The sequence below is a fragment of the Talpa occidentalis genome, unplaced genomic scaffold (assembly GCF_014898055.3).
Source record: "Talpa occidentalis isolate TD23 unplaced genomic scaffold, MPIMG_talOcc4v2.1 talOcc4.12, whole genome shotgun sequence".
Lineage (NCBI taxonomy): Eukaryota > Metazoa > Chordata > Mammalia > Eulipotyphla > Talpidae > Talpa > Talpa occidentalis.
In genome coordinates this window covers 90,530,425-90,553,722 of record NW_023601212.1, presented here as the reverse complement: position 1 = coordinate 90,553,722, position 23,298 = coordinate 90,530,425, and the positions used below count along the sequence as shown (strand labels likewise).

The 23,298-nt window shown below is 43.5% G+C and overlaps 2 protein-coding genes across 4 annotated transcripts in view; one reads left to right on the top strand and one right to left on the bottom strand.

Moving 5' to 3' along the window:
- METTL9 (methyltransferase like 9) overlaps positions 1–12,956 on the top strand; it is a 49,916-nt gene extending 36,960 nt beyond the window's left edge. For 2 of the 3 annotated variants that reach the window (XM_054693798.1, XM_037507429.2), the window contains exon 5: positions 12,252–12,956. In XM_054693798.1, the coding sequence (XP_054549773.1) occupies positions 12,252–12,457 (206 nt within the window). In that variant the 3' untranslated portion in view covers positions 12,458–12,956. The remainder of the gene's footprint in view (positions 1–12,251) is intronic. The other variant, XM_037507430.2, reaches the window with a different exon arrangement.
- IGSF6 (immunoglobulin superfamily member 6) lies at positions 1,552–10,420 on the bottom strand. The gene is made up of 6 exons (XM_037507428.2): positions 10,310–10,420; positions 6,867–7,208; positions 4,804–4,910; positions 4,107–4,154; positions 3,675–3,755; positions 1,552–2,554 (listed from the first exon to the last, which is right to left on the bottom strand). The coding sequence occupies exons 1-6, from the start codon at positions 10,374–10,376 to the stop codon at positions 2,498–2,500; spliced, it is 702 nt and encodes a 233-aa protein (XP_037363325.1). The 5' UTR covers positions 10,377–10,420; the 3' UTR covers positions 1,552–2,497.
- Positions 12,957–23,298: the final 10,342 nt, after the last annotated feature.

Here is a 23,298-nt window from a genome sequence, read left to right as displayed (position 1 = left end):
CCCGGCTGGGGTGGGGGTAGGGGGAGGCGCCTACATGGCTTGGCAGGGTTCTGCGCACTGCTCCCCTCAGCAGTGTATTTTATTCTGTCTGCCTGTTCTGTTCCCCACTCTGTCTCTGGTGAATCCTCTCACCCCCCCCCACACCTCTGGCCTGTACCCCAGCTCTCGTATGCATAAATAAATAAATCTTAAAAAAAAAAAATTCCTCTGCGGCCTCCCTGGTGGTGCAAGGAGTTAAGTCTCAGCACTATGAAGCTATCGGCAGCCACTGCAGCATGAGTTTGATCCCTGGCCAGGGAGCAGCCACATGACTCAGCAGACCTCTCCTGTCTCGCCCGCTGCTCCCCTCAGCAGTGTATTTCGTCAGTCTCCCTGTTCTATTCCCCACTCTGTCTCTGGTGAATCCTCTCACCTTCCCGCACATCTGGCCTGTACCCTGGTTCTTGTATAAATAAATAAATTTGTAAAAAAAAAAAAAAAAAAAAAAAACAGAACAGAATAGTGCAGAAAAAAAATGTAACAGACAACGGCAGGATAATCTGACAAGAAATGTGACCACCTGTTGTGGGGTTGGAGATGGACAGATCTGTTAGATGCTACAGGAGTCAGGGAAGTTTCATGTAGGAGGTGATGTCTGAGCTGCAAAGCACTTACCCAGGCAGGGGAATAGTGTATGCAAAAGCGTGGGAGTGTGGCCATGGTGGTGTGGGAAGAATGAGTTCAGCGTAACCTTAGAGAGCATGCAGAAGAGGCTTTGATGGCACAGCAGGATTGCATTCAGTAGCTTGACTAAGAGGGATGAGTAGGAGATTGAATCATGTTATATGCACATCAGGTTCTCCTATATATAGCCGAAGGGAATGTGACTGCTTTCTTTGGAAAGTGTTCTCCAAATTTCAGTTTAAAAATCAGCCTGAATTATAGTCCTTGCATGCATTGGGAAAGACTTACTGTGAGTCAAATACTAGTTTATCTTAGGGATTTTATCTCGTTGTTAGTAATACACAGAACTGTATATTTTCAGTCTGAGAAGTACCAAAAATACAATGAAGCCTAGAAATAATCCAACACTACATCTGTCACCTTGATGGTTTTAGTACTTAACCATTTTTCCATTTGGGCTAAAAGTTCATATATTTTACTAAGTCAGTAGTCTCAAAATGAAGTTATATACCCTAAGGAGTAAACAAGACAATTTATTTTGGGGTAGAGAAGAAAAGGTTAGCTTTTCTGTTTATATTACTTTTTAAGCCAATTGCTTAATTTCTTTTTGTGTATAAGATGCACATGTGTGTACATATATAAGATGCACATGTATATAAATGTACATGTGCATTCTCACACACACCATGTATGTACCATGGGCATAGCAGCACACATAACATGTGCTCACACCTCCCCCCCTTTTCTATTTTTCCTGGCATACATGCTTAGGAAGATTGGAGATACCAACTTAAGCCATCGGTGCAAAATGCTTTCAAAGGGATCTTAAAATATTTAAAAATTCTATATTGTGTTTCAAAAATAGAAATACATCTCATTTAATACCAGTTGTAAAGAAATATTTTAATGAAATAGATATAGTGGGTTGTAAGTTATGTTTAATAATGCACACTTGTGGGTATTTTAATAAACTTTTTACGTGGATTATTTCAAAGAGCAGTCTGTATAACATGTCTTTTTTAGTGATATGGTAATGAGTTTCACGAGCAACTTTGCTGTAGCCAGCTGCTCAGCTGATAGTTCCCTCAGCTAGTGAAAGATCAGATTTGCCAAGGCAAGTGCCCTGTGTTGCCCGCCCCTTCCTCTGCTGTTTGTTTGGCCCAACACTGACATCTAGAGTCGGTGGTGGCTTATTTGTTCTTAGGCGTTTTCTGTTTCGCCCTCTGCTTTGGATTTTATTCATTGTAGGGATCATAGCCCTTCTCTAGTCTCTCTTCTGTCCGAGTCACTTTGGAGGTAGCATGAGGCGGTGATTTTGTATGTGATGCTCTGCATCACCCATTGCAATACTGGAGGAAATAACTTGCTCCAAGGTGCTTTTCAAGGTGGATTTTCTTTAACTTAGCTTTTGGCACTTTCTTCCTCCTCCAACCTAGTCTCATTGTCGTATCGCTTCTACAACCTGCAGTGACAGCGCTTCCACTCAGACTCAGGCACATGATGTGCTTCCGATCTCCAGGGTAACAGTCATCACACGTCTCGTTTCAGGAGCAGGCAAATGCAGGATATACATAGTACATAAATACAGGTCACAAAAATGGAAGTTTTTAAAAATGTTAGCCTTCTTAAAATTTTCCTAGCAAATAAAGGAAGAATTTTTCAGTTGCATTGTTTTTGGTTTTAATATTTTGGTAATTACTGTTGTAGTTTCCTTATTCCATGGCATTACCCTTCCTTGCAGCCGGTTGTCTTCCATTTACTTCTGATTGTTTATTTAAAGCCCTTATGGGCTTACGTCCGTTAACACTGCCATGACTGCTGAAAATTAAATTTGCTATGGTTTTTCGTAGTTGGTAAGTGCACTTCTGTTTTCGTAAGTGTTGTCTTTTTCCTGCAATAGTGATCAGGAAGCCATATTTAAGGTTATATACCCAATGACGCCATCTGTTAGCAGCCTATAAACTACTAGCCATCCTGCATTCTGGGTTCTGAGGACCTTCCCAGGACTCTTAAGGGAAAGTTACCACTATATTTAGAGTAAGATGTGGGATCAATCTGAAATTCAATTTTCTTGTTCAGATGCCATTGCAAAGCCCTGCCTTAGAACTTGTCATAACCCTGCTCCCAGTCCTGTCTCAGAGCCAGTTACTTTTGCTGAAGAAGATACTCTGGCCTCAATAAAACAAGAATGTGAACAGACAATAATTATTATTCAGAGTGGTGTCTTAGGTAATTAGATCACTTCTTTACCTATTTCTGTGTACACTAAAGAATGAATTGACTAAGACTATATTCTCTATTGGATGAAAGTCATTTTTAAGAGTCAGATTTAAAAAAAACACACCTGTCAGAATCCTGATGCATTTGCCCTCTGCTACTTAAGAGAAGACTATCTTTACTAGTATATACATTCATTATTTTGTATACATGTCATTTAAATCTGAGCAATCTGATCATGGATCATGGAAAGCAAGTATCTTCTCTGTTAGCTCTAAAACCAGCATCTGGTTTTAGGACTCTAAAGAAACATTATCAGATATATTATAGATAAGGTGTGTCACTCCAGTCCCAAAGACTGGTGTACTCATTTTTAATTTTCATTACCTGCTTTTCTAATGTGAATTTGTTTCTGCCTTATTAGTAATAGGTAATGTTTCCTATATGATTTGATCTACAAATGTTTCAACATCTACTGCATACAAGACACTGTACAAGGTAGTTTTTAATCCACCGAAGCATCCTTGTCTGTACTGAAAATGTAGCCTACATCCAGTATGTTTCTGAAAGATTCCATGCCACAAAGCTGCCAACCTGGTCCTTATTTAATATTGCATCAGCTGTTCTTTGTTATGTATTTATCAAGGCAGACCCTATACAAGAAGCCCTTTGTTAAAGTCCTTTTCTAGACTCTTTTAAAGGAAGACTTGATTATTGATAGTTTGTTGACAGCTTAATTTTTTCAGTCAAATATGCTTCATATCTGTTACATCTTATTGATACATTATGCTTACAGGTTGTTGGTTTGTTTCCACATGTCTTTTATTATACAGTTCTTGAGCAATTTCCTGAAAAATACGCCGAACACTCTTTTTCTAGAAATGTAAAGAAGAAAAAACGTCTCGTGAGACTAGAAGCAGTAGTTATTGAACATCATCAAAGCTTTTTCTTTCTTTACACCATCAGTCTCAGAAACTACCCCCCACCAGCACATCTACAGTAAACTCTTTAATATTTTCAGTATATTAAGTAAAAGTTATGGTTGAGAACTATCAAGATTAAATCATAGTTTACCATTCCAGATTACGGTTGAGTTTCTCAACAATAGGAAATACTATCTGTGCTTTAAAGTTACCATGATGTTCTCTGTTTCTTAAAATATTTCAGATTTGAAATAATTACAACCAGTCACAATTTAAAAGCGATATTGCAAGATTGATCTGTACCTTTAGTGAGTCTTCTGTTTCTTTCTTTCCTAGAGAGTTAGATTTTGACTACCAGGAAGAAAAGGAAAAAAAACTTATGAGTTTTGTGCACTCAAAACAATTCTGGCAGGTATTTTATGCCTGAATAAGATTCAACTGACTTAATACTTTAGTGATGTACAATAAAAGTTTAATGATTTTCATGTCATTTCTAAGATGCCTTTCTCAATAAAATAACAGCTCAAATTTGTTAGGATTGTAGGATTTATAGTAATCTTAATAAAACACTGTGTATCCCCTCTTACAGCTTATGAACAGTCAGGAGATACTCTTTCTAAAAACATAAGGTCTTTGAAAAATACATTTAAAAGCAGCCAACCCCATTTTGCTCTTAAAGACTGGTCTTAGATCTTCTCCCACCCCAGTCCTCCGGCATTTCCCTCCAGAAAGCATATAAAGTAGTTACAAAGAAGGCTCTCTTGTTACCAGATTACTGTTTCAAAGAAACACTGTAAATTGTATACTCTGGTTAATAATAATTCGATGAAAATTTATGCTGCTTCTACAGACCTCTCCTGCAGGTGGTGTTTCCTGCAGATGCAAAGGAAGATGTTAATTAGGGGAACTAGTTCTGAGGTTCACATGTGGAGAGATGGGAATTATTTCATTATGATAACATTGATGGCATTAGGACATCCAAGCAGGAGATGTGACTTACTTTGGAGAGGACTATGAAGACCACAGCCACACCAATAATGTAGAGAGAGAGCAGGAATAAGAGAGCTGCCAGGAGACTCTTCATTTCCACGCTGAGAACCTTAGTTTCTTTGTTAATTACAAAAACAGAAAGAGCCACAGTCACCATTGAAACTATCATTGCATATGTATGCATAAAGTGTAACTGAAGCTACATGTTAGAGGTGTAAAAGTGAACTCTCTGCTTCTGCTTGGCCATATTCATATAAAAATGTATTCCAGGTCACTTGATTCAAAAGACACTCAAGTATATTCTGTAGTTAAAGCCAGTTCACCAGTTTGTAGTATGTAAAAAAGATTACGCATTTTTAAAACAAAAGATTTCTGAAAATGCAGCCAATTACTTGTCATACTGCTATGACCATTTTTTATATAAAGTGTTATTTTAAGTTAGATAAACATTTCAAGATAGTTTGTTCAAGGACATTTAAATTTTCCTTTGTTAGATGTAGTGTGTAGAGTCACCCTGAGTCTGTGTATGGAGTTAAGATATTTTCCTAGATATTCATTAAGCCACATTTATAACCTTGACCTGTTCGGTATGCATGGCCAGATGGTGCTGTCTGTAAGATAACCAGAGACCATGCTGCCATGCCTACAGGACAGACGTCGTTACATGTGCCTTTTTTCTAATAAAGTTCTGAAGTGGAATTACTGAATCCACGTCACATTCTGAATGTCTCCCTTCTTGAAGGAAGCATCCTGTATGCTAGGATAGGGATAAAGTAACATGCCATGTCTTCAAGTTAAATTTGTAGTTATTATTTGAATAGGCTGTACTTTACAATGAGATATCCCACAAATGCTTATCCTATGTACTCAATTCAAATAATACACATTTTTTTGTTGTGAAACCAGTAAATTAGGTGTTAACCATTAGGTGTGGTTATATTGGTACTTGTTAAAAAGTCTTTCATATGATAAATTAGGAGCTCTGTAGAAAAAGCAGGGAAGTAAAATGTCTGTCTTAGCAATATGTTCATTTTTGCTCCTAAAGTAATCTCTTTTCATGTAAGCTTGCAATTATGAAACTTTTATCTCTATGGACCATTTTGTCTTTTGGCTAATAACATTTTTTATAGAAGTCTAGTTCAGTGAGATATACAAATCTCCAATGTTGTTGTGAGTATGCTTTAATATCTAATTAACATTTACTGAGTTCTTGCTACAAGCCAGGCATTACTAAAAATGCTTTATGTGTGTAAACACTTATATTTATCTTACCAGTAAAAATAAACTGAGGTTAAGGAGCATTGGGGTTTCAAAGGCCTATTAGAATATTCCTAGTAAATTAAACCAGAGGACTAGTTGTTTTGGAGATCATACTGTCTTGATCTCAGTAGTCACCATACCAGAGTTCTTTTTACGGGAGGAGATCCAAAAAAGTACTGCCCTTGTCTTCCTTCCCCCAAAACATGTGACGTCCTTTTTCCTGAAATCTAATTCACTTAGTTAGGATCCGTGTACTCTTGAGTGAGGAAATTGTCACGGGTTTGAACAAACTCAAGAAGCCAGGCCACACTGTTCCCATTCTGTTCTCTGCTACCCCTAGGTGGTCAGGACCCCCCAGTTGGGTTCTCCCTAAATTTTGTATTCTCTATATGCATATTTTTTCTGGGTCCATTTTATTGATCACTGTACTTTTTCAGTGCTTTGATTTAGGCAGTGTAGTACCATTCCAATTCCTGCAGAAGCTGATAGTTATTTAGCATGTTTCCCTTTGAACTTGGAATATGGTAATACACAGAAAGGAGGACATAAGTGGTCAGCCTTCACCACTAAGTCTGGATGTAGCATGTACAGCCTCTGACATACCCGTGAGTTTGTTCCTGGTGCCTGGGAGGTGAGGTCAGAATGGTTCTTTAACCCAGACTTCATGTGATTGGGTTCTTTAATCCAACCACACCCTTCACCAACTCAGGCTTTGAGCTAGGAAACTCAGCTCGTAACCTCTGCATGTAAGTAATGGAGTGTGCTTAAAGGGCTGAGCACAATTCCACGTGCTGGAGTAAATCACTGACTCACCTCTTACCACCAGCATGGTCCCTGCTCCTGTTTGCTTAGCTTTTGAGTCGGAACTGCTATAGGCTATTCCACAGATGTAGATGCCGCTGTCATTGAGGGTCACCCTGTTCACTGTGAGGGACACGTAGCGTTTTTCCAGGGCCATCTCCACCTTAATTTTTGGTCCTCCCAAGTACAGCTTCTCGGCCTGGTTAGCTCTATAGCGAAACCACAGGCTGGTTGGTGGCTCTGACTGGCACCCCGTTGCAGAGAAGGAACACTCCATGGTAACAGCCTCGTAAGTGTAGTCCACTTCCAGGTAAGCCGTTTGCGAGACAGAGACGACACACTCCCCCGCCACTCCTGTGGAGGAGGCAGGTGTTAACCGGCTTCTGTTTCCTGATGAATCTGGTGGGCACCCAGCCCGTCCTGCTCTGCCTTACCTTACTTCATGTACACATGAGACTAAGTGTAAGCGCCAGTGTCCTCACCTCCTTTTACCCACCTCTGGTCCCCATGTTTCCTGACCTTAGCCTACTGATACTTGGGGACGGCCCTGGGGGTGCCACTTGGGTCAGTGTTGTGGGCAGAGGTGGCAGCCGACATGGAGTGGGAAGTGTGGGGTCCACGTGGACACCCTGGGTACCACAGGCTTTCCCTGGTGCCCTGCAGACCACTTGCTCTCTCAGAACCTGCTTCTTCTTCTGTCCTCCTGGCCTCCCAGGAGCCCTGTGCTCAGCGTGCTCAGAGGTGTCAGAGCCCCTGGTGCAACTGTCACCCCCGATGGTGGAGTGCATGGTCAGGAGAATTTTTTTCCTGCCATGTAGGGGTTGGGATTGCTAGGAACACACAGCATCTGACAATTGTTCCTTTGTGAGCGGGCTTGCCCCCGTGGAACACCTGTGGGAGCCAGCCCTGGCACAGCCTCTGACACCTGTGGTTCCCGAGCAGAGGTCCTGTGAGATGGCCAGGCTGCCACTAAGCACCCGTTCTCCCTGGCCCTTGCACATTGCTTGCTAGTCCTTGTAGCTTTTGTCTGATTGGTAAACATACTGTGATAAAGAATTCAGACTTGGGTTCAGATCCTGTGCTGTCTCTTCCTCACTCTGGTCAGCGTGTCTGTTTTCTTATTAGCAAAACAGGGACGATGATGTGCACCTGGCTGTGGGGTTAATGGGAAGCTGAAGTGAGACCATTGGAGCACAAAAAGTATTGCCTGGCCCGGCTCGGCCACGTCAGTAATAGGGGGCAGCTCTTGCTGTGGCCACCCTGGTTCCCACAGTGTCGCACACACTTTAGACAAAACCGTGCACATTTTCTCAGAGGTTAGCAGGACTGCAGCTCGGGCCCAGCACACTCTGCACCCGTCATGCCTCTTCCCAAGTCTGAGAGATTGTGTGTGCACCTTGGCCTTGTGGCTGCAGAGCCACGCGGGTGTTTATAAATGGGGAGACCTGGCCCTTTGGCGGATAAGCGGTTCTGTGTCATAGAGTATTAGTTAGACAAAATGAAATTTTTGGCAAGATTTTAGTCTGACTTCTGCCTAGTTCTGTTTGTAAAATAGCGTAATTGTGTGCATTTGTCCAAGTCGTTTCAGTTTCAGATGGGCTTTCCTCACTTAGTGTTTTTCTTATAGGTCCTCATCCAAAACAAAAGAGGAATTAAAAGTAGAATCATGGCATGTGATAGGCAAATCCATTCTTAGCGTGTTTTAATTTTACTCTTTATACAACTTGAAATGAGTTGTGAGCTTTGTAGTGACCTGATGAAGTAGCCCAGGTGAGAGGGGGAGCCGGCAGCCTCCTCATGCCCTCAGCTCAGGGCCTGGGCCCCATGTCTGTCCCAGACTTAGAGCCCTTGCAGGTGCAGACAGATGCTCGACAATAATGATCATTATATAACATATTGGGCATTTGATGTGGAATTGGGCTCGGCAAAGTATAACAAAATTAATAGAAGTGTTTCTAGCTCAAGTCCTTTCAAAGAATTTTTTAAAAAAGAAACTGACTTTTAACACTTCCTTGGAGAACTTAGTATTTTCAACTTTCCTTGGCGAACTAAAATTTTCAGCTTTGGAGTTTCATATCTCTGCTTATTTCTGACTCCTGTGAAATTAGTTGTCGTGAGTTTCCTATGAGGGACTGTGAGGAAACCCCCCTACCCCCACCAGTTAAGCAACACTTGAGCAAAACAGAGAAGTTTGAATAATAAACCGCAGCTACTCCTGTGAAAAATTTCTCTTTTAAAACTCTCATCATTGTAGGATTTAAAAAAAAAAAAACACAGTTGAATGGTTCTTTCATAAGATGGTGGCAGTCATTTTAAAAGGTTACTTTACTGTTTTTAAAAAACACTAGAAAAGTAAGTGCAGAACGAATCTTTGACACTTAATCCCTCATTATGGACAATTTCAGTCCTAGGCTAGCTGCCGCCTGATTTTTTTTTTTTTTTTAAAGATTTATTTATTTATTTATACAAGCACTGGGTATAGTCCAGAAGCGCGGGAGAGTGAGAGAGGAGCAGAGCAGACAGACTGATGAAGTACACTGCTGAGGGGAGCAGCAGGAGGCAGGAGAGGTCTGTGCCCCATGTGGGACCCTCACCCTGAGGCTGGGGATTGAACCGGCGCCGCAGAGGCTGCGGGCAGCTTCACAGCCCAGCGCTCAACCGCTGCGCCACCAGGGAGGCCCTGCCGCCTGATTCCAACCCAGTCTTGTTTCTTCTCTTTCCCCCTCCCCTCTCACAGTAGGGTAAATACCTGGGGCAAATTCCAGATACTCTACCTGCACATCTGTCAGAACGTATCTGAAAAAACTAAGCATTCTTCTTTAAAATAATACTAATTAAAATTAGAAAAAAACACTGTTACTGAAAATAGAAACCAAAATAGTTTTGCTCAAAATAATTACTGTTAGCATTTTGATATATTTCTTTAAAGACAGGAGAAATGAAATTTAAGAGCTTTTGCCCCCTTCACCACCCAAACTTTGTGGGCAAATCTGAGATTACTAGATTTAGTTGAACTGATGAGATGATTAAAACTGTGATACAGGAACCACTTTCTGTTTTCTAGGGAAGCAGCCATGACAGCTTTGTTTTTACAAGTACTTTTTTAATTTATGGAAATTCAGCTTTTCAGAAACTTTGTTCTTTGAAAATCTTGAGTGAGTGGCTCGCTGTGCTCAGGGTGGGTTTCTGTGGGGTTTTTGGGGGTGTTTTCAGCCTGTTTGTGAGGGGCTCTGCTCCAAAGCAGCATAGCAGTGAAGGGAATTTTCAAGGTTAGTATGAAACTTTTCCTCAGCTATTCTTTCATCATTTTCTCTGGAGAGAAAGGAAGTTTATCACCTTAGATAATTTCTATCATGTTACACATTTAAGCATTAATTTGTAGCGCTTAAAATTTAAATGAATCACACAAAATCCAATGATTGATTTAAAATGGAGAAGAAAAAAAAGAACCTTACCGACATAAAATAGAATCAGATTGATTTCCAGGCCGAGAATGGTCTTCCCTCCGTTGACAGGCGCCATTTCTGTGTGTGGGTGTGGGTGGTGGGGGGAATGTGCATTTGAAGAGAGTTGGCTTTTTTTGTTTTCCTTTTAAAAAGGAAGAACTAAAGAGAGGAACTTTATTAAGGAACCGTAATTGGGAACTTTCTGAAATTGTGTAAAGATTGTTTGTAACTCAGTTTCACCATCAAAAGTTGAGATTTTAACCTCAAGCACATTTCTGAATGTTCCTGTGATGGCTTTTTCGTGGAGTTTACAAATCCTCATAGGTGTTAGATGTCTTGAATGAGATTTTATTTTACATGTGGCACTAGTCTCCAGCAAGGGGTACCTTTTGACAGATAATTGGGACTTGAAAAATATACAGAGTGGTGGAGTTGCTGGTCCTGGGGCCCTGCTGTGTGCCTGATGCTGGGCCAGTAACTGCTGGGACTTGGGGAGAAGCAGCCGTGTCTCTACATAAGGACTGTGCCTCATGGTACAGTGAAAATAAGTAGGGTGCCATCTGCTAGTTGTGCCCCAGTTTAGTATCACCTCTTTTTAATCTGCTGTGAAACAAATGTGTGGCCCTGTCATCTGCCTCTGTCCCCGCCACCCCGGGTGCCTGGGAATTTCAGTCAGGTTCCTGTAAGTGTGGAAACTGATGGGCTGACATAAGAAAAAGGGAATTTATGGAGGATTTGAGGGTAGCTCCAGAGTCTCTGGGAGGGCTGGGGGCTCATGTGCAACATGGCCAAGAAAAATGGTCCAAACACGCTATAAACCTGATCTGAAGAGGACACGGGTGGGCCTAGGTCTGTTGTTAGCTCTGTCTCCCGCTCAGTGCTGTCCTGGCTGCCGCCTCTTATGGCCACGGCTCCCCCCACTTCCCAGAATGAGCCTCACGCGTCCACCCCCCTTCTCTGGGTCACTAGCTCTTCATTCCAGGTCCCACATGAGTGTCTGAGCTGAGATCATGTGCCTCTGCCTCAGCAAGAAAGGCAGGGGCGCTGCTTCCTGGGCTTTGCCTCCCAGCAAGACTCTAGGAAGAGGAGGGTCAGGTCTGCGTGTAGCATGTATTCTCTTGACACCTGCTGATTACATGTTTCCTGATTTAGAGAAAGTTAATCTGAATTTAGTAAAACATTTTTAATATCTATATATTTAAACATTATCACAGCATCTAAAAGCACCCCCAAATTTATATATACCATTATATTGTGCACTCAGTACTTGGTGTGTATTCTTGAAACCTCCCCTTCTCCCCCCAAGCTGATGCACAAGGATTTTGTAGACTTCAGGCTGACACAGATTATCCTAAGCATTGCTTGGTCCACTCATGCATTGTAGTGATCTACTGCTCTCTGGTCCTGGAACTGAACTTTTACAAAATTGTTCTGAAAAGTTAGGGAGCAAAGCCACTTCCTTTGAAAAATACACTGATGATCTGTTTTTATAAATCAAAATCCTCCAAATGGCCATTTTTATTTTCTGTTTAACACATGGCCTAAGTGGACTACATTGGTGACATTGTGTTTATCGAAAATCCTTTCAGGTTTTATTTTACTCTCTACCTCAGTGTTCAGTATGAATGAGTCGTTTCCAAACCCATTAACCATTACTCCTCAGCCAGTCTGAGGAAAGGTAATGTCCTGACCTCTGTCAGAGAAGGTCCTGCAGTGTAGGCTTTGCATCCAGAAAAGCTTGGGCTACATTTCCACTGACACGACCCTGTGGGCCAGGTACGTCCTTCAGCCCTGCCTCGCCTGTGGCTCATCTCTGCCGTGCCTGAGTGTTGGGCAGTGATGCAGCAGAGCACTTGGTGCTGGCATCTTCCAAGTCCCAGGGAGATAAAGTCTTCCCCCCTTAAATAGCTATTTGTTCAAGAATTTAACTTAATGTTTTTATTTGTTTTAGTAGGTGGCAAGTGGGAGAAACCGTCAGAAATTTTGGAAATCAAGGGACAGAATTGGGAAGAACAAGTGAATAGTCTGCCTGAAGTTTTCAGAAAAGCTGGTTTTGTTATTGAAGCTTTCACCAGACTGCCGTACCTGTGTGAAGGTGACATGTATAATGACTACTATGTTCTGGATGACGCTGTCTTTGTTCTCAAACCAGTATAAACGTGGAGGCCGGAGTCTTCAGTCCACCCCAAGGATGTCCAGCCCAGGAGAGGGTCTGCATTCGCAGCTATGTGAAGGGAGGACCTTTGGGGACCGCCATTCTAAAATATCATGTAGGAATTTAAAAAGCCAAAATACTAATTATTTCTTTGTAGTGTGTAAAAGGAATGTTTTTAAAAAACAAAAACCCAACTCTTTGAGGATTTTTATCAACTCTTTACTCAATAATGCAGGTCACATTCCAATATGGAAGATATTTTTTTATACTTAATTGCAGTAGGGACTCATTCCCAGTCAAAAGCAATAGTCCTGGCTTCACGTGGAACCAATAAATATGGATTGTTTTTAATAAAAGGAAGACTGATAATAAAGCTCTCTGTTCGGTTGCAAATATTGGTTATAAGGTATAGCCATTGATACTCTTTCATGTTTAGAAATTCTTTCTGTCATTATTCAAGAAAATGTTTTTAATCATGCTAATAAACTTTTTTGAAGATGACTTTGGCATCATGTTTGAGTTCATATAAGCCTCCTCTGGCATCTTTTATTGTTTTGGTTTTGAGGGTACTCGAATAGCACGTGAAAGACTTGGGTATGTGGTGATGGAACACTTCAGACTGGGGTGGGGAGGGCAGTGAAGGGGATTATGGGAGATTTCGGTGCCCAGCAACAGTCTAGATTAACTCTCAAAGCACCACCTCCTTCAGATAGTTAATTCAAAACACCCCCACCCCAATGCTTGTTGCTTTGGGAAATGCAAAAACACTGCAATCCAATTTCGTGTTAGCTGAAGCCCCACACTCAGAATTTTGTTTTTCTGAACTATCTCAGGTTCTCAGAATTGAAACATGCAGTTGTGTCTACTGACAGAATGCAACCTGAAGATGTCTTAATTCAGGTTCTTACTCTACACTTGTATACCTCTCTCCAGAACTTAGTTCTTCCTGAAATCCTTAACTGAGTATAGTATTTACCAAGAACATGTTAATGGTGACTGTGTCAGACTCCTGCATTCTAGAACCATTGAGTGCCTCCAGCCATATACCCAGAAGTGTTGCAATAGAGGAACTCATTTGCAGGATCAATAACCATTGTGTATATTTCGAAGAGCAGAGCACTTAACCCAGAATCTAAAATCTCAGTAATAACAGAGGATGCTGATTGGAGATGGAGGTTATTAACAATATGTTATTCTTACAACTTTATATCTTTTTTCAAGCAGGTGTTTCATTAAAAATGCTCATTTATATACATACAGAAATCATCAAATCACATTTATTACAACACCTGGATATAAAGAAATTAAGACCTTGAGAAGAATTACCTTATTCATTAAGAACAACATTCCCACTTCCTCACAAGAATATCTTTCACTGTTATTGTATAGTCATAATAAGAGCTGGGTTATGTGATTTATGCAAAATTGTTACTGGTGCATTCTAATGCTTTTTTCAGGAATTCAAATAAGTGAAGTGCAAATACTTAGCACCACAAACTGTAAAAATAGAGGAAATGAGTAAATGTAGTTCGTATACAGTTGTTTTGTTTTTTTATATAAACTGTCACAACCAGGAGCTGCTGTTTAGACGAGTTGCAAGAGTGATGGTTGTTCCAAAAGACAGGTTAGCACAAAGTTTTTCTTAACTTGGACGTTGAGAATTAAATTAATGGTCTAGTCCTTTTAAAAAAATCATTCTCCACCCCCCCCCCAAATAGAAAGCACATATACTTTTGCATTACAGAGGTAAAAATAGAAGAACAATTTTTTAAAAGTGTTCTGTGGTAAAAATTGAAATCTGCTCACATTTGCTATCTGGTCTTGAGCAGGCTTGATGGTGTTTCCCCTTCCCACTAGATGGCAGTGTTGCTCACTGAGTGGCAATGGCTCTTCCCCCCCCCCATACAGAATCATGTTTTTTTCTCCCCAAAATATAATAAAGCTGCCTTGTCTGCACCATTCCCTGTGTAAGCGATTCATATCAAGTCAAGTTGTTCTAAAGAAATTAAGAAGAGCTCCACTTGTGGTCAAAGCGAGCTAGCCGATTGACCTTAAAGGTCTTGGAGAAAGGAAATGCAGCTGCACCTGTGTCTGCCAGCTCTCGCACCTGCAGCTCGAGCCCCCGCGGGTCTGGACCACCGCTTGGAGAAAAAGGGACGAAAGGAGATACCAAACCCAGAGTCATTTCCTCCTGTGCGAAGCAGTTAAAGTGATAGTGTGTTTGCCACCATTCTATGTCCTATCAGTTTTTACATAGTTGACCTTTAACAGAAGAGAAGCCGACTGGGCAATAAAGTAAAACTTAGTTGTTTTCTGAGTAAATCTTTGTTTTCACTTAATTGAGTATAGAATTTAAAGAGACTCATAATGAAGCGAGGGCTTTTTTTCATCCATTGCTTCTCCCTCCCACCGCCCCCAGTTGGTTTCTGTAACAACTACAGCACATTCAACATGGTTTTCCAAAGCTGCAGTGACTCACCACGTTTGTGGAGATGCCAGAGTATCCCCAAATGAGCTTATACCAGTCCCCCCGTGTTACAGCCAGAAGACGTGCACTGAGTTGTCTGGGCTGAGATGTGCTGCCTAAGAGTTGAGAGCCTGACAAAACATCCAGGATTCTTGCAAGCGTATAACCAACTTACCAAAGACAGGAAATCATGAACCGGCAGAAGAAAGTTCTCACGATCCACTGAGAAACCTTGTGATCTAAGTAGAAGATGCACTCAGAATCATGGACGTACAACTGCAATGTAAATTCATCATCTGGCCTCTTTGCAACTAGTGGATGATGAGGCAATAGCTAGGTAATAAGCAGCATGGTAAAAAATTTCACATCCACTATAGTTAGGTGTATAGAAATTCGTATTTTGCTGTTTGATTTATCAGGTTTCCAAATATATTTGTGTTGTCTTTATCTTCTGTGGGGGAATTGATTCTACCTTTTTTTTTTTTAAGTTGTCATTTGCTTTTCAAATTTATTTCAAAATAATTTATTTTGGGAATAATTTTAGATTCATAACAGTCTTGCAGAGGTGGTATAGAGAGTTCCTGTATACTGTACCTAGTTGCCCCTAAGTGTTACTCTCTTACCTTAACCAGGTGTGTGTTTGTCAAAACTAAGAACTAGCATTGATTTTTTACTATTAAACTACGGACTGTTGGGGTTTTGCCAGTTTTTCCACTGATGATGTTTTTCTGTTCCAGGATCCAATTTGGGATATCACATCCTATTTAGTTTTTTTATATTAAAATTATTAGTGTTCGCCTACACAGTATCATTTGTTTCTTTTTCTTACAATTTTTAAATTAGGCTAAAATACACATGAAAAAACTTATTACCTTAACCATTTTTAGATGTGTTATAGTCCCACAATATTTAGCATGTCCTATTGTGCAATTATCACCAGCATCCATTTGTAGACCTCTTTATCTTGCAAAACGGAAGCTTTGAACCCATTAAACACTCACCATTCTCTTCTCTCCCAGCCCCTGACCATTCTACCTTCTATAAATTTGGCTATTCATTTCAGTGGAATCATATTTGACCTATGACTGACTGATTTCACTTAGCAAATGCCCTCGAGGCTCATCCATGTTACAGCATGTGTTTCATCGGGCAACACCACACTGATAAAGAAATGGGAGTCGTGGAGCGGGCTACATAATTCAGGATGCTGCTGAAGAGCCAGATCCTGACCTTTTTATTGATAGAAGAATTATACAGCATCAGTTGAGAGGAAGGAGGGCACAGAGAAAAGGGAGGGGTGAAACTAGAAAAGGTGCTCTGTCATCTCTAGTATCAGGGGTTGTGAGTCTGCCCTCCAGGGACTTCTCATCTGCTTGATGACTTGGTATTGTAATTGATATAAAGCCCTAGCTCCCCAGCCATGGTTTCAATCTTATCAACAAGGCTTTCCACTGATCAGCTTCTGGGGTCCCTTTTATTACATCAGTCCTCTCCCCGCAGGCGTTCCTGGTGATGTAAAAGTCAGGAGTAGGTTTTATGCATGGTCATCAGCCCCAGGGCATTCCCCCTCATACCTCGTGATGCATAGCCTTCCCAGTGTGATCCAGCTTTGTGCTCTTGTTTGATTTGAAAGGCACCTTGCAGGGTTGGGCTTCTGTACCTAATTGACCAGGCCGTTCTGACCTTGCTTAGGATTTAGAACTGTAGGTAACAAAATGGTGGCCGAACAGGCCACTTAGGATTAGCACACCCACAAGCATGTATCAGAATTTCCTTTTTTTGGCTGATAATATCCCACTGTGTGTACATATGCCATGTTGTGTTTGTCCATTCACCTGTCAACGGCCCATTCGTCTGTCAATGGTTGCTTGAGTTGATGTCCACCTTTTAGCCATTGTGATTGACAGAAGCAAAATTGCTGGGTCCTGTGGTAATTCTATGTTTATGTTTTTGAGGACTGGCCAGGCTCTTTTTCACAGCAACTGCACCATTTTACATTCCCACCAACAATGCACAAGATTCTGATTTCTCTCCATCTTCACTAACACTTGTGATTTTCTATTTTTCTCAATAGTAGCCACCCTAGTGAGTGTAAGGTGGCAGCTCATTGTGGTTTTGATTAGCATTTCCCCAGTGATTTGTTTTTACAGTGCAACTTGCATAGATTAGGTTTCATTCACTCTTTACATGTGCTGTGTAGCTTGCTCTTTGGGTATCACTGCATTGGAACCATTGTTCACTGACACCAAAGTACTTCTTTTTAGCTATGAAATTTTATTCTTTTGGATAATTAAAATATTATTATAAATCTAGAACTTGAGATTTCCCAGTGGATTTTAAAGTCAGTTGCTGTATTCACATGGATTAAATACTATTTTTGTTAAAGGTCATTTTAAAAGTACTCTAATTACAGGTAAAATGGACTCACCCCTCCTTCCCCCAATAAATGACCAGGTAAAATTGGAATGCCTTACACACCTGCACTTCTTAAGTTCTAGGAAGTAATTAAAAACAGGATGCCATTTTCTAGTATCTGGTTCAGGAGTCAACACACAATATTGGTTTCATATGCCTTTGAACCCTCAGCACTTTTAGAATGGAAGAACAGGTGGTTGAGAATACATTGGCAGAACTTTTCTAGACGTAGCAGAATAAAACAGATTTTCCTGCACTTAATTGTTTTTATTATTTATAAGGTAGCTCTCACTGATCATGAAGCCCTATTGCTTTTTGTATTGTATATTGTATATTTTGCATTGTGTATCTACTATATATATATAAAAATATCTTAGAAATTACAGTTACAGACAGGTGAAAAGAAAATGCAAAAAAACTTGATCTATTTCATAAGGCCCAGAGCACCACTACTAACATTTTGGTATATGCCCTTCTGGGCTTTTTTCTATGAGTATCTGTACCCACATACACACACTTACAAATCTTTCACATTAAAAAATCCTTCCAAGATGAATCATGTGATACTCCTAGACACCTGTTCAAAATCAATAATTGACAAAGGGTGGGAGACATTTCCCAGCACTTGGGGCTTGAGAGTGCTTGTTCAAAGAATTAAACCAAGAACCTGGGCATAAAAGGAATTTGGGGGATGCTAACGACTAGTAGTTCATAAACAACAGAATCGTACAGTTGGCCACTTCCTAAGTGAATGTCTAATTTTTCCATTGACAGCATTTCCCCCACAGCATTAGGCACTGCAGCTATTACTTAACATTTTTCAGGTATTGACATGTGTTTCATGAAATGTGAAGGATTGCAGGGAAAGCTCCAGAATTCACAATATTTCCAATAGAAAAGATGGAAAACAGTTGTGCATCATCTGTCCATGCAAACCTACCACTTCAGTGTATTTCTTTTCAGGTTTAGTGAAAGGATGCTGACGTGTAATACTTAACATTTCACTTTTGGGGACAGAAGACCATTTCCTTGAGTTACTGTAATAATCGTCTTTGTTAATGTCCATCTTAACTGCTGTAAAATTCAGAGTTGGGGCCTCCCCAGTGGCGCAGCGGTTGAGCGCTGGGTTGCGAAGCTGCCCGCAGCCTCTGCAGCGCTGGTTCGATCCCCGGCTGCTCCCCGGCCACCGGAGGAGGGTCCCGCATGGCGCGCAGACCTCTCCTGCCGCCCGCTGCTCCCCTCAGCAGTGTACTTCGGTCCTTCTGCCTGCTCTGCTCCCCGCTCTGGCTCTGGTGAATTCTCTCACCCTCCCGCGCTTCTGACTGTACCCAGTGCTTGTATAAATAAATAAATAAATCTTAAAAAATAAAATAAAATTCAGAGTTGATGTGTCACAGTTGATATAACCATTTTCTTAATGGTGCACTTCAGTTGGGTGTTTTCCTACCTCCCCCGGGCCCCCCCATGTGTACATGTGTGTATGTGTGTGTGTGAGTGTGTGTGCGGGTGTTTGTGCTGCATGTGTGCATGCGTGTGTGTGCGTAAGCGTGCGCAATGCTGCCACAGTAAATATTTCGGAGCATCTTTTTTACTTATAAGCTTTTCCCCCTTTAGATAAATTTGGTCCCATTTACTGACCAAGGGGGCTGAACGTCTTCTTAGTTCTCAGTATTAAAAACAAACATTTTCATTATGGAAAATTCCAAGCCTAGGAAGAAGAACCCTAACGGCCCTTCTCTTCCCCTGACCAGCAGCAGCGTCCACACCCGGCCTATCTGTGTCGCACAGACTCTGGCCGCTCCTTGGTCCCATTATTTCCAAGCAAACCGGACGCCGCGGCCCGGCGTGGCGGGCATCCGTGCGCAAAAGCGAGCCGCGGCGCGACGCTCAGCCCTGAACCCGCAAGCGTTAAGGAACCAGCAACGACGTGGCTCCGACTGTCTTGCAACCTGTCGGCGTTGGCTGGACCGCGGGTCTAAATAAAGTCCCTCCACGGCGATGCGTGGATCTGATTCCAGGGCGTCCTGCCATCCTCGCGGCTATTTTGGAGAGGGGCGCGCGCGAGTTTTGGTCCGCGTCTTGCGCGCGTCGGGGGTGGCGAGGGAGCCGCCGCGCGCCCCGGGACCCCGCTCTGGGGGTTTCCCACGGCCCCCCCGGAGGAGGGCGCGGGCGCGGGCGGGCACGGCCCGGTCCTGCCCCCTCTGCCCCCCAGCGGTGGGCGCGCCCTGGGTGTGTCCCGCGCCCAGCCCCGGCCCGGCCCGCGGGACTCAGAGCAGCCGAGCGGGCGCTGCAGGTGAGGCGCGGAGCGCGCGGGGAGGCGCACCCGGCCGGCCGGGCGCCGCTGGGGTCGTGGGCCGGGGGCTCGCTGCGGGGGCTCCCCAGGGGAGAGCACTGGGTATGCCTGTGGCGAGGGGAAACAGCGAGAAAGGAGCGGGGGCTTTATGGACTGGTACCGCCGATGTAAGGGCTGATGGGGTGGGGGTGTCCATTAAGGGGGGCGCTGGGGGGGTGAAGCTTCCAGGAGAGGGATCCGAACCCTCTTATTAATAGTTATCAGAACGGCGATCATGACGCTTCGTAGTAAACCAGCCGCAGGAACAACAGCACGGACCACAGCAGCAGCCCGCGTCCAGGAGCGTGTGCGCGCGCAGGCGGGCTCGGGGGTTTGCTTATTTTTCCTCATAGCTGCTGTGAGCAAGAAGTGGGGAAAAGCAGGTAAAGCGACCAGAGTCGACTAGGCATTGGATAAACGTGTGGACTTTAAATATGTTTACACAGTGTTCGTGCAGGAGGTACTCTGGGCCCTCCCCTTCGTGCAGAGAGGGAGATGCAAGCCCAGTAGCAGGGAGTTCAAATTAAAGCGGGGACCGCAGAGCTAAAGCAGCACCTGTCACCAGGTTCAGGGTGCATTTTTGGTTCAGGGCTGCTGAGCAGCCAGGCTGGAGAGCAAAGCTGGTAGGTAAGAGCTTGGGATCATTTAGCTCTGGTTCATGACCTGGCCTTGCCACTTAGTAGCTGTGTGACCTTGGGCAGGTCACTTGACCTCTTAGACATGGTTTTATCATCTGTGACACTGGGATAATAGTAATAATGAGCTCAAGGGCTCTGCAGGGGTGAAGTGAGTTCATGCCCACCGGGGGTGCATTTTAGTTTCTCTAGGTCAGTGCTTGAAGTTTAAGGTTCAGGGCGCCAGGCAGCCCTGCTTGGCAACTCCCCTCTCTGCCATTTGCTTGCTCTGTGACCTCTGTGTGAGACTAGGTCAAATAAACCTTCAGGGCAGAGGGAAAGAGTAAACCAGGGTGGGGCTCACATGAACCCCTGAAAAGTGCTGTAAAGCCAGTTTCTTCCTCTCTAGCCTCCTTTCATCTCTGAACCTCAGAGTTGGGGCCTCCAACTCTGAGGCTAGTGACAGTCCAGACCCACTGCCGGGGTGCAGGGGCTCAGGGGTCCATGTCTGTGGTGCAGAATGTGTCCGTGCCCTCAGCTTCTGCAGCTCCGTGAGCTGGGCCATTCCAACATCAAGGTGTGAGGTACAGCTGGGGCTCTTCGTCAGCCTGGTTTCTACAAGCCAGACAAGTTGGCCCTTGTGCATGAGCAGTAATGAGAAATGCTATCCTGGGTGTTCTGCTTTTGCTTTTTGGTGGACCACTCCAAGTTAGTGTCCACAGACCCCCACGCACGAGTCCACACTGCAGACCTTAAGTGGAACTGCTTCCAGACAGTAAGACTGCGTGGTTTGGCGTGGTTGGCTTCTGCTGGGGAAACCCCAGCCCCTTTGCAAGTCACACTGGAGAGGACATGGCTGTCATCCACAGGGTGACCGGCCCATCATGCTTTGCCTGCTGCTTTCCTAGTTTTAAAACTGAACATCCCATGTCCCAGGAACCCCTCAGCCCCAGGAAACCTAGACGGTGGGTTCCTGCTTACCCTTGTAGTTTTTCACCTCAAGTCTGTGGTTATTGTTGCTGTTTTTATTTTCTGGGTTCCACCCAAGCAGCCCCTGCCTTCCTGATTTCTGTGGTCTGCAGGGGGGAGCCTTTCGGTGGGGAGGGAGCGGGCCAATGAGAAAGCGTTTGACCCCCAAATAGCCATTACCTTGCTCAGTCCTTTCACTCCACTTGGCCGGCCTTCTGAAAGAGAGTGACCCAAAGGACTTTTAATTAAAACCAAATCCTGTATGGGCAATCGGCTGGGGTTTCCTTGGAACCCAGTCATTAAGCCCAGTAGAAAGCGGGGGCATCTGTTTCAGTAATTGTAAACCCCTCCTAGAGTTAACAAGGGGATGGTAGCAGTAAGCACAAGAAGCCTCTTTGTCTGGGAAACTGGAGAATTGTGAATGAGGCCAATGCCCTAGGGCAGCTGACCAAAGGGAAGGGAAGAAAAAAGAGACAACCGGTCCCCAAAGCCAAAAAACCCCACACCTAGCGAGAGTTATTACTTGAGTGGAGCATCCTAGCTGCAGGCTGGGGCAGGTGGCACCTACAATATGCTTCGGGATGGGTTTGCTCAAAAACCTGTTTTTGCTCAAAAACAGCTTTGATGTTTGGAGGCTTCAAAGTTTCAGTTTGTTTTTGTCCTGGGAAGTAAAATGAGCAGAGCTGTTTGCAGAGCTGGTGGTGGAAGTGTCCTTGGGGAGTCCATCTGTATAACAAGCTAATATGTGGAAATCTGTGTTGAAGTTGCTGGGGTCCCTATAAAATCTCAGGAACTGGGCCTCCCCGGTGGCGCAGTGGTTGCGCGCTGGGTTGCGAAGCTGCCTGCAACCTTTGCGGTGCCAGTTCGATCCCCGGCTGTTCCCCGGCCACCAGCGGAGGGTCCCACATGGCGCACAGACCTCTCCTGCTGCCTGCTGCTCCCCTCAGCAGTGTACTTCGATCCTTCTGCCTGCTCTGCTCCCCGCTCTGGCTCTGGTGAATTCACTTACCCTCCCGCGCTTCTGACTGTACCCAGTGCTTGTATAAATAAATAAATAAATTTAAAAAATCTAAAAAAAAAAAATGTCAGGAACCCACAGGTGTGTATTAGGGGGTTCCCTTCAAGTCCTTGTTAAGAGGGTAGGATCTGTAACAGGGCACCCAGCTGCCTGAGAGTCAGAGGAGGCAAGTGCAATGCAGTTTCCCTCTGATTGCCCCCTCTCTGCAAGCACCCCAAACTCCATCTTCATCTGCTTTGTTCCTAACCCCCAGGCCGCTTGACCTCCTATTTCTTAGTTTCCCCTCATTAGTTCCCCCTCTTTATTAAAAGCACACAGTCTTACTTGCTTTTTCTTATTGAAAACCATGAAGGTGGAAGTTTTCAAGCACATGCAAAGTACAGAGAAGACCATAGTGAACTTTTTTTTTTTTTAAATCTTTTTATTTATTTATTTTTTTTATAGAGGCATGTTTTATTTATTTATTTTGTTTGTTTGTTTTGTTTGTACAAGCACTGGGTACAGTCAGAAGCGCGGGAGGTGAGAGAATTCACCAGAGCCAGAGCGGGGAGCATAGCAGGCAGAAGGACCGAAGTACACTGCTGAGGGGAGCAGCGGGCGCCAGGAGGGGTCTGAGCACCGTGTGGGATCCTCCGCTGGTGGCCGGGGAGCAGCCGGGGATCGAACCGGCGCCGCAGAGGCCGTGGGCAGCTTCGCAACCCAGCGCTCAACCGCTGCGCCACCAGGGAGGCCCCATAGTGAACTTGTTGATCTCAAACTAAAAGCTGGCAGTTATTTCACCACCAAAATGGGTTTATTTGATAACAACAAGAAGGCAATTTGCAATTTGTTATGGGGAGACACACGGGCACTTCCCTAGAACAAAGGCCAGCACCCCTTTATATTGCTTTTTTTTAAAAGATTTATTTATTTATGCATACAAGAGCTGGGGTACAGGCCAGAGGTGTGTGGGGCAGGTGAGAGGATTCACCAGAGACAGAGTGGGGAACAGAACAGGCAGATTAATTTAAGTATACTGCTGAGGGGAG

Coding starts and splice junctions, on each gene's coding strand:
- IGSF6 (XM_037507428.2), bottom strand. CDS start 10,376: ATGGCGCCTGTCAACGGAGGGAAGACCATTCTCGGCCTGGAAATCAAT. Junction 4,155..4,803: donor TCTTCATAGTCCTCTCCAAA/GTAAGTCACATC, acceptor TCTTCCTGGTAG/TCAAAATCTAACTCTCTAGG. Junction 2,555..3,674: donor TGGAAACAAACCAACAACCT/GTAAGCATAATG, acceptor TCACTATTGCAG/GAAAAAGACAACACTTACGA.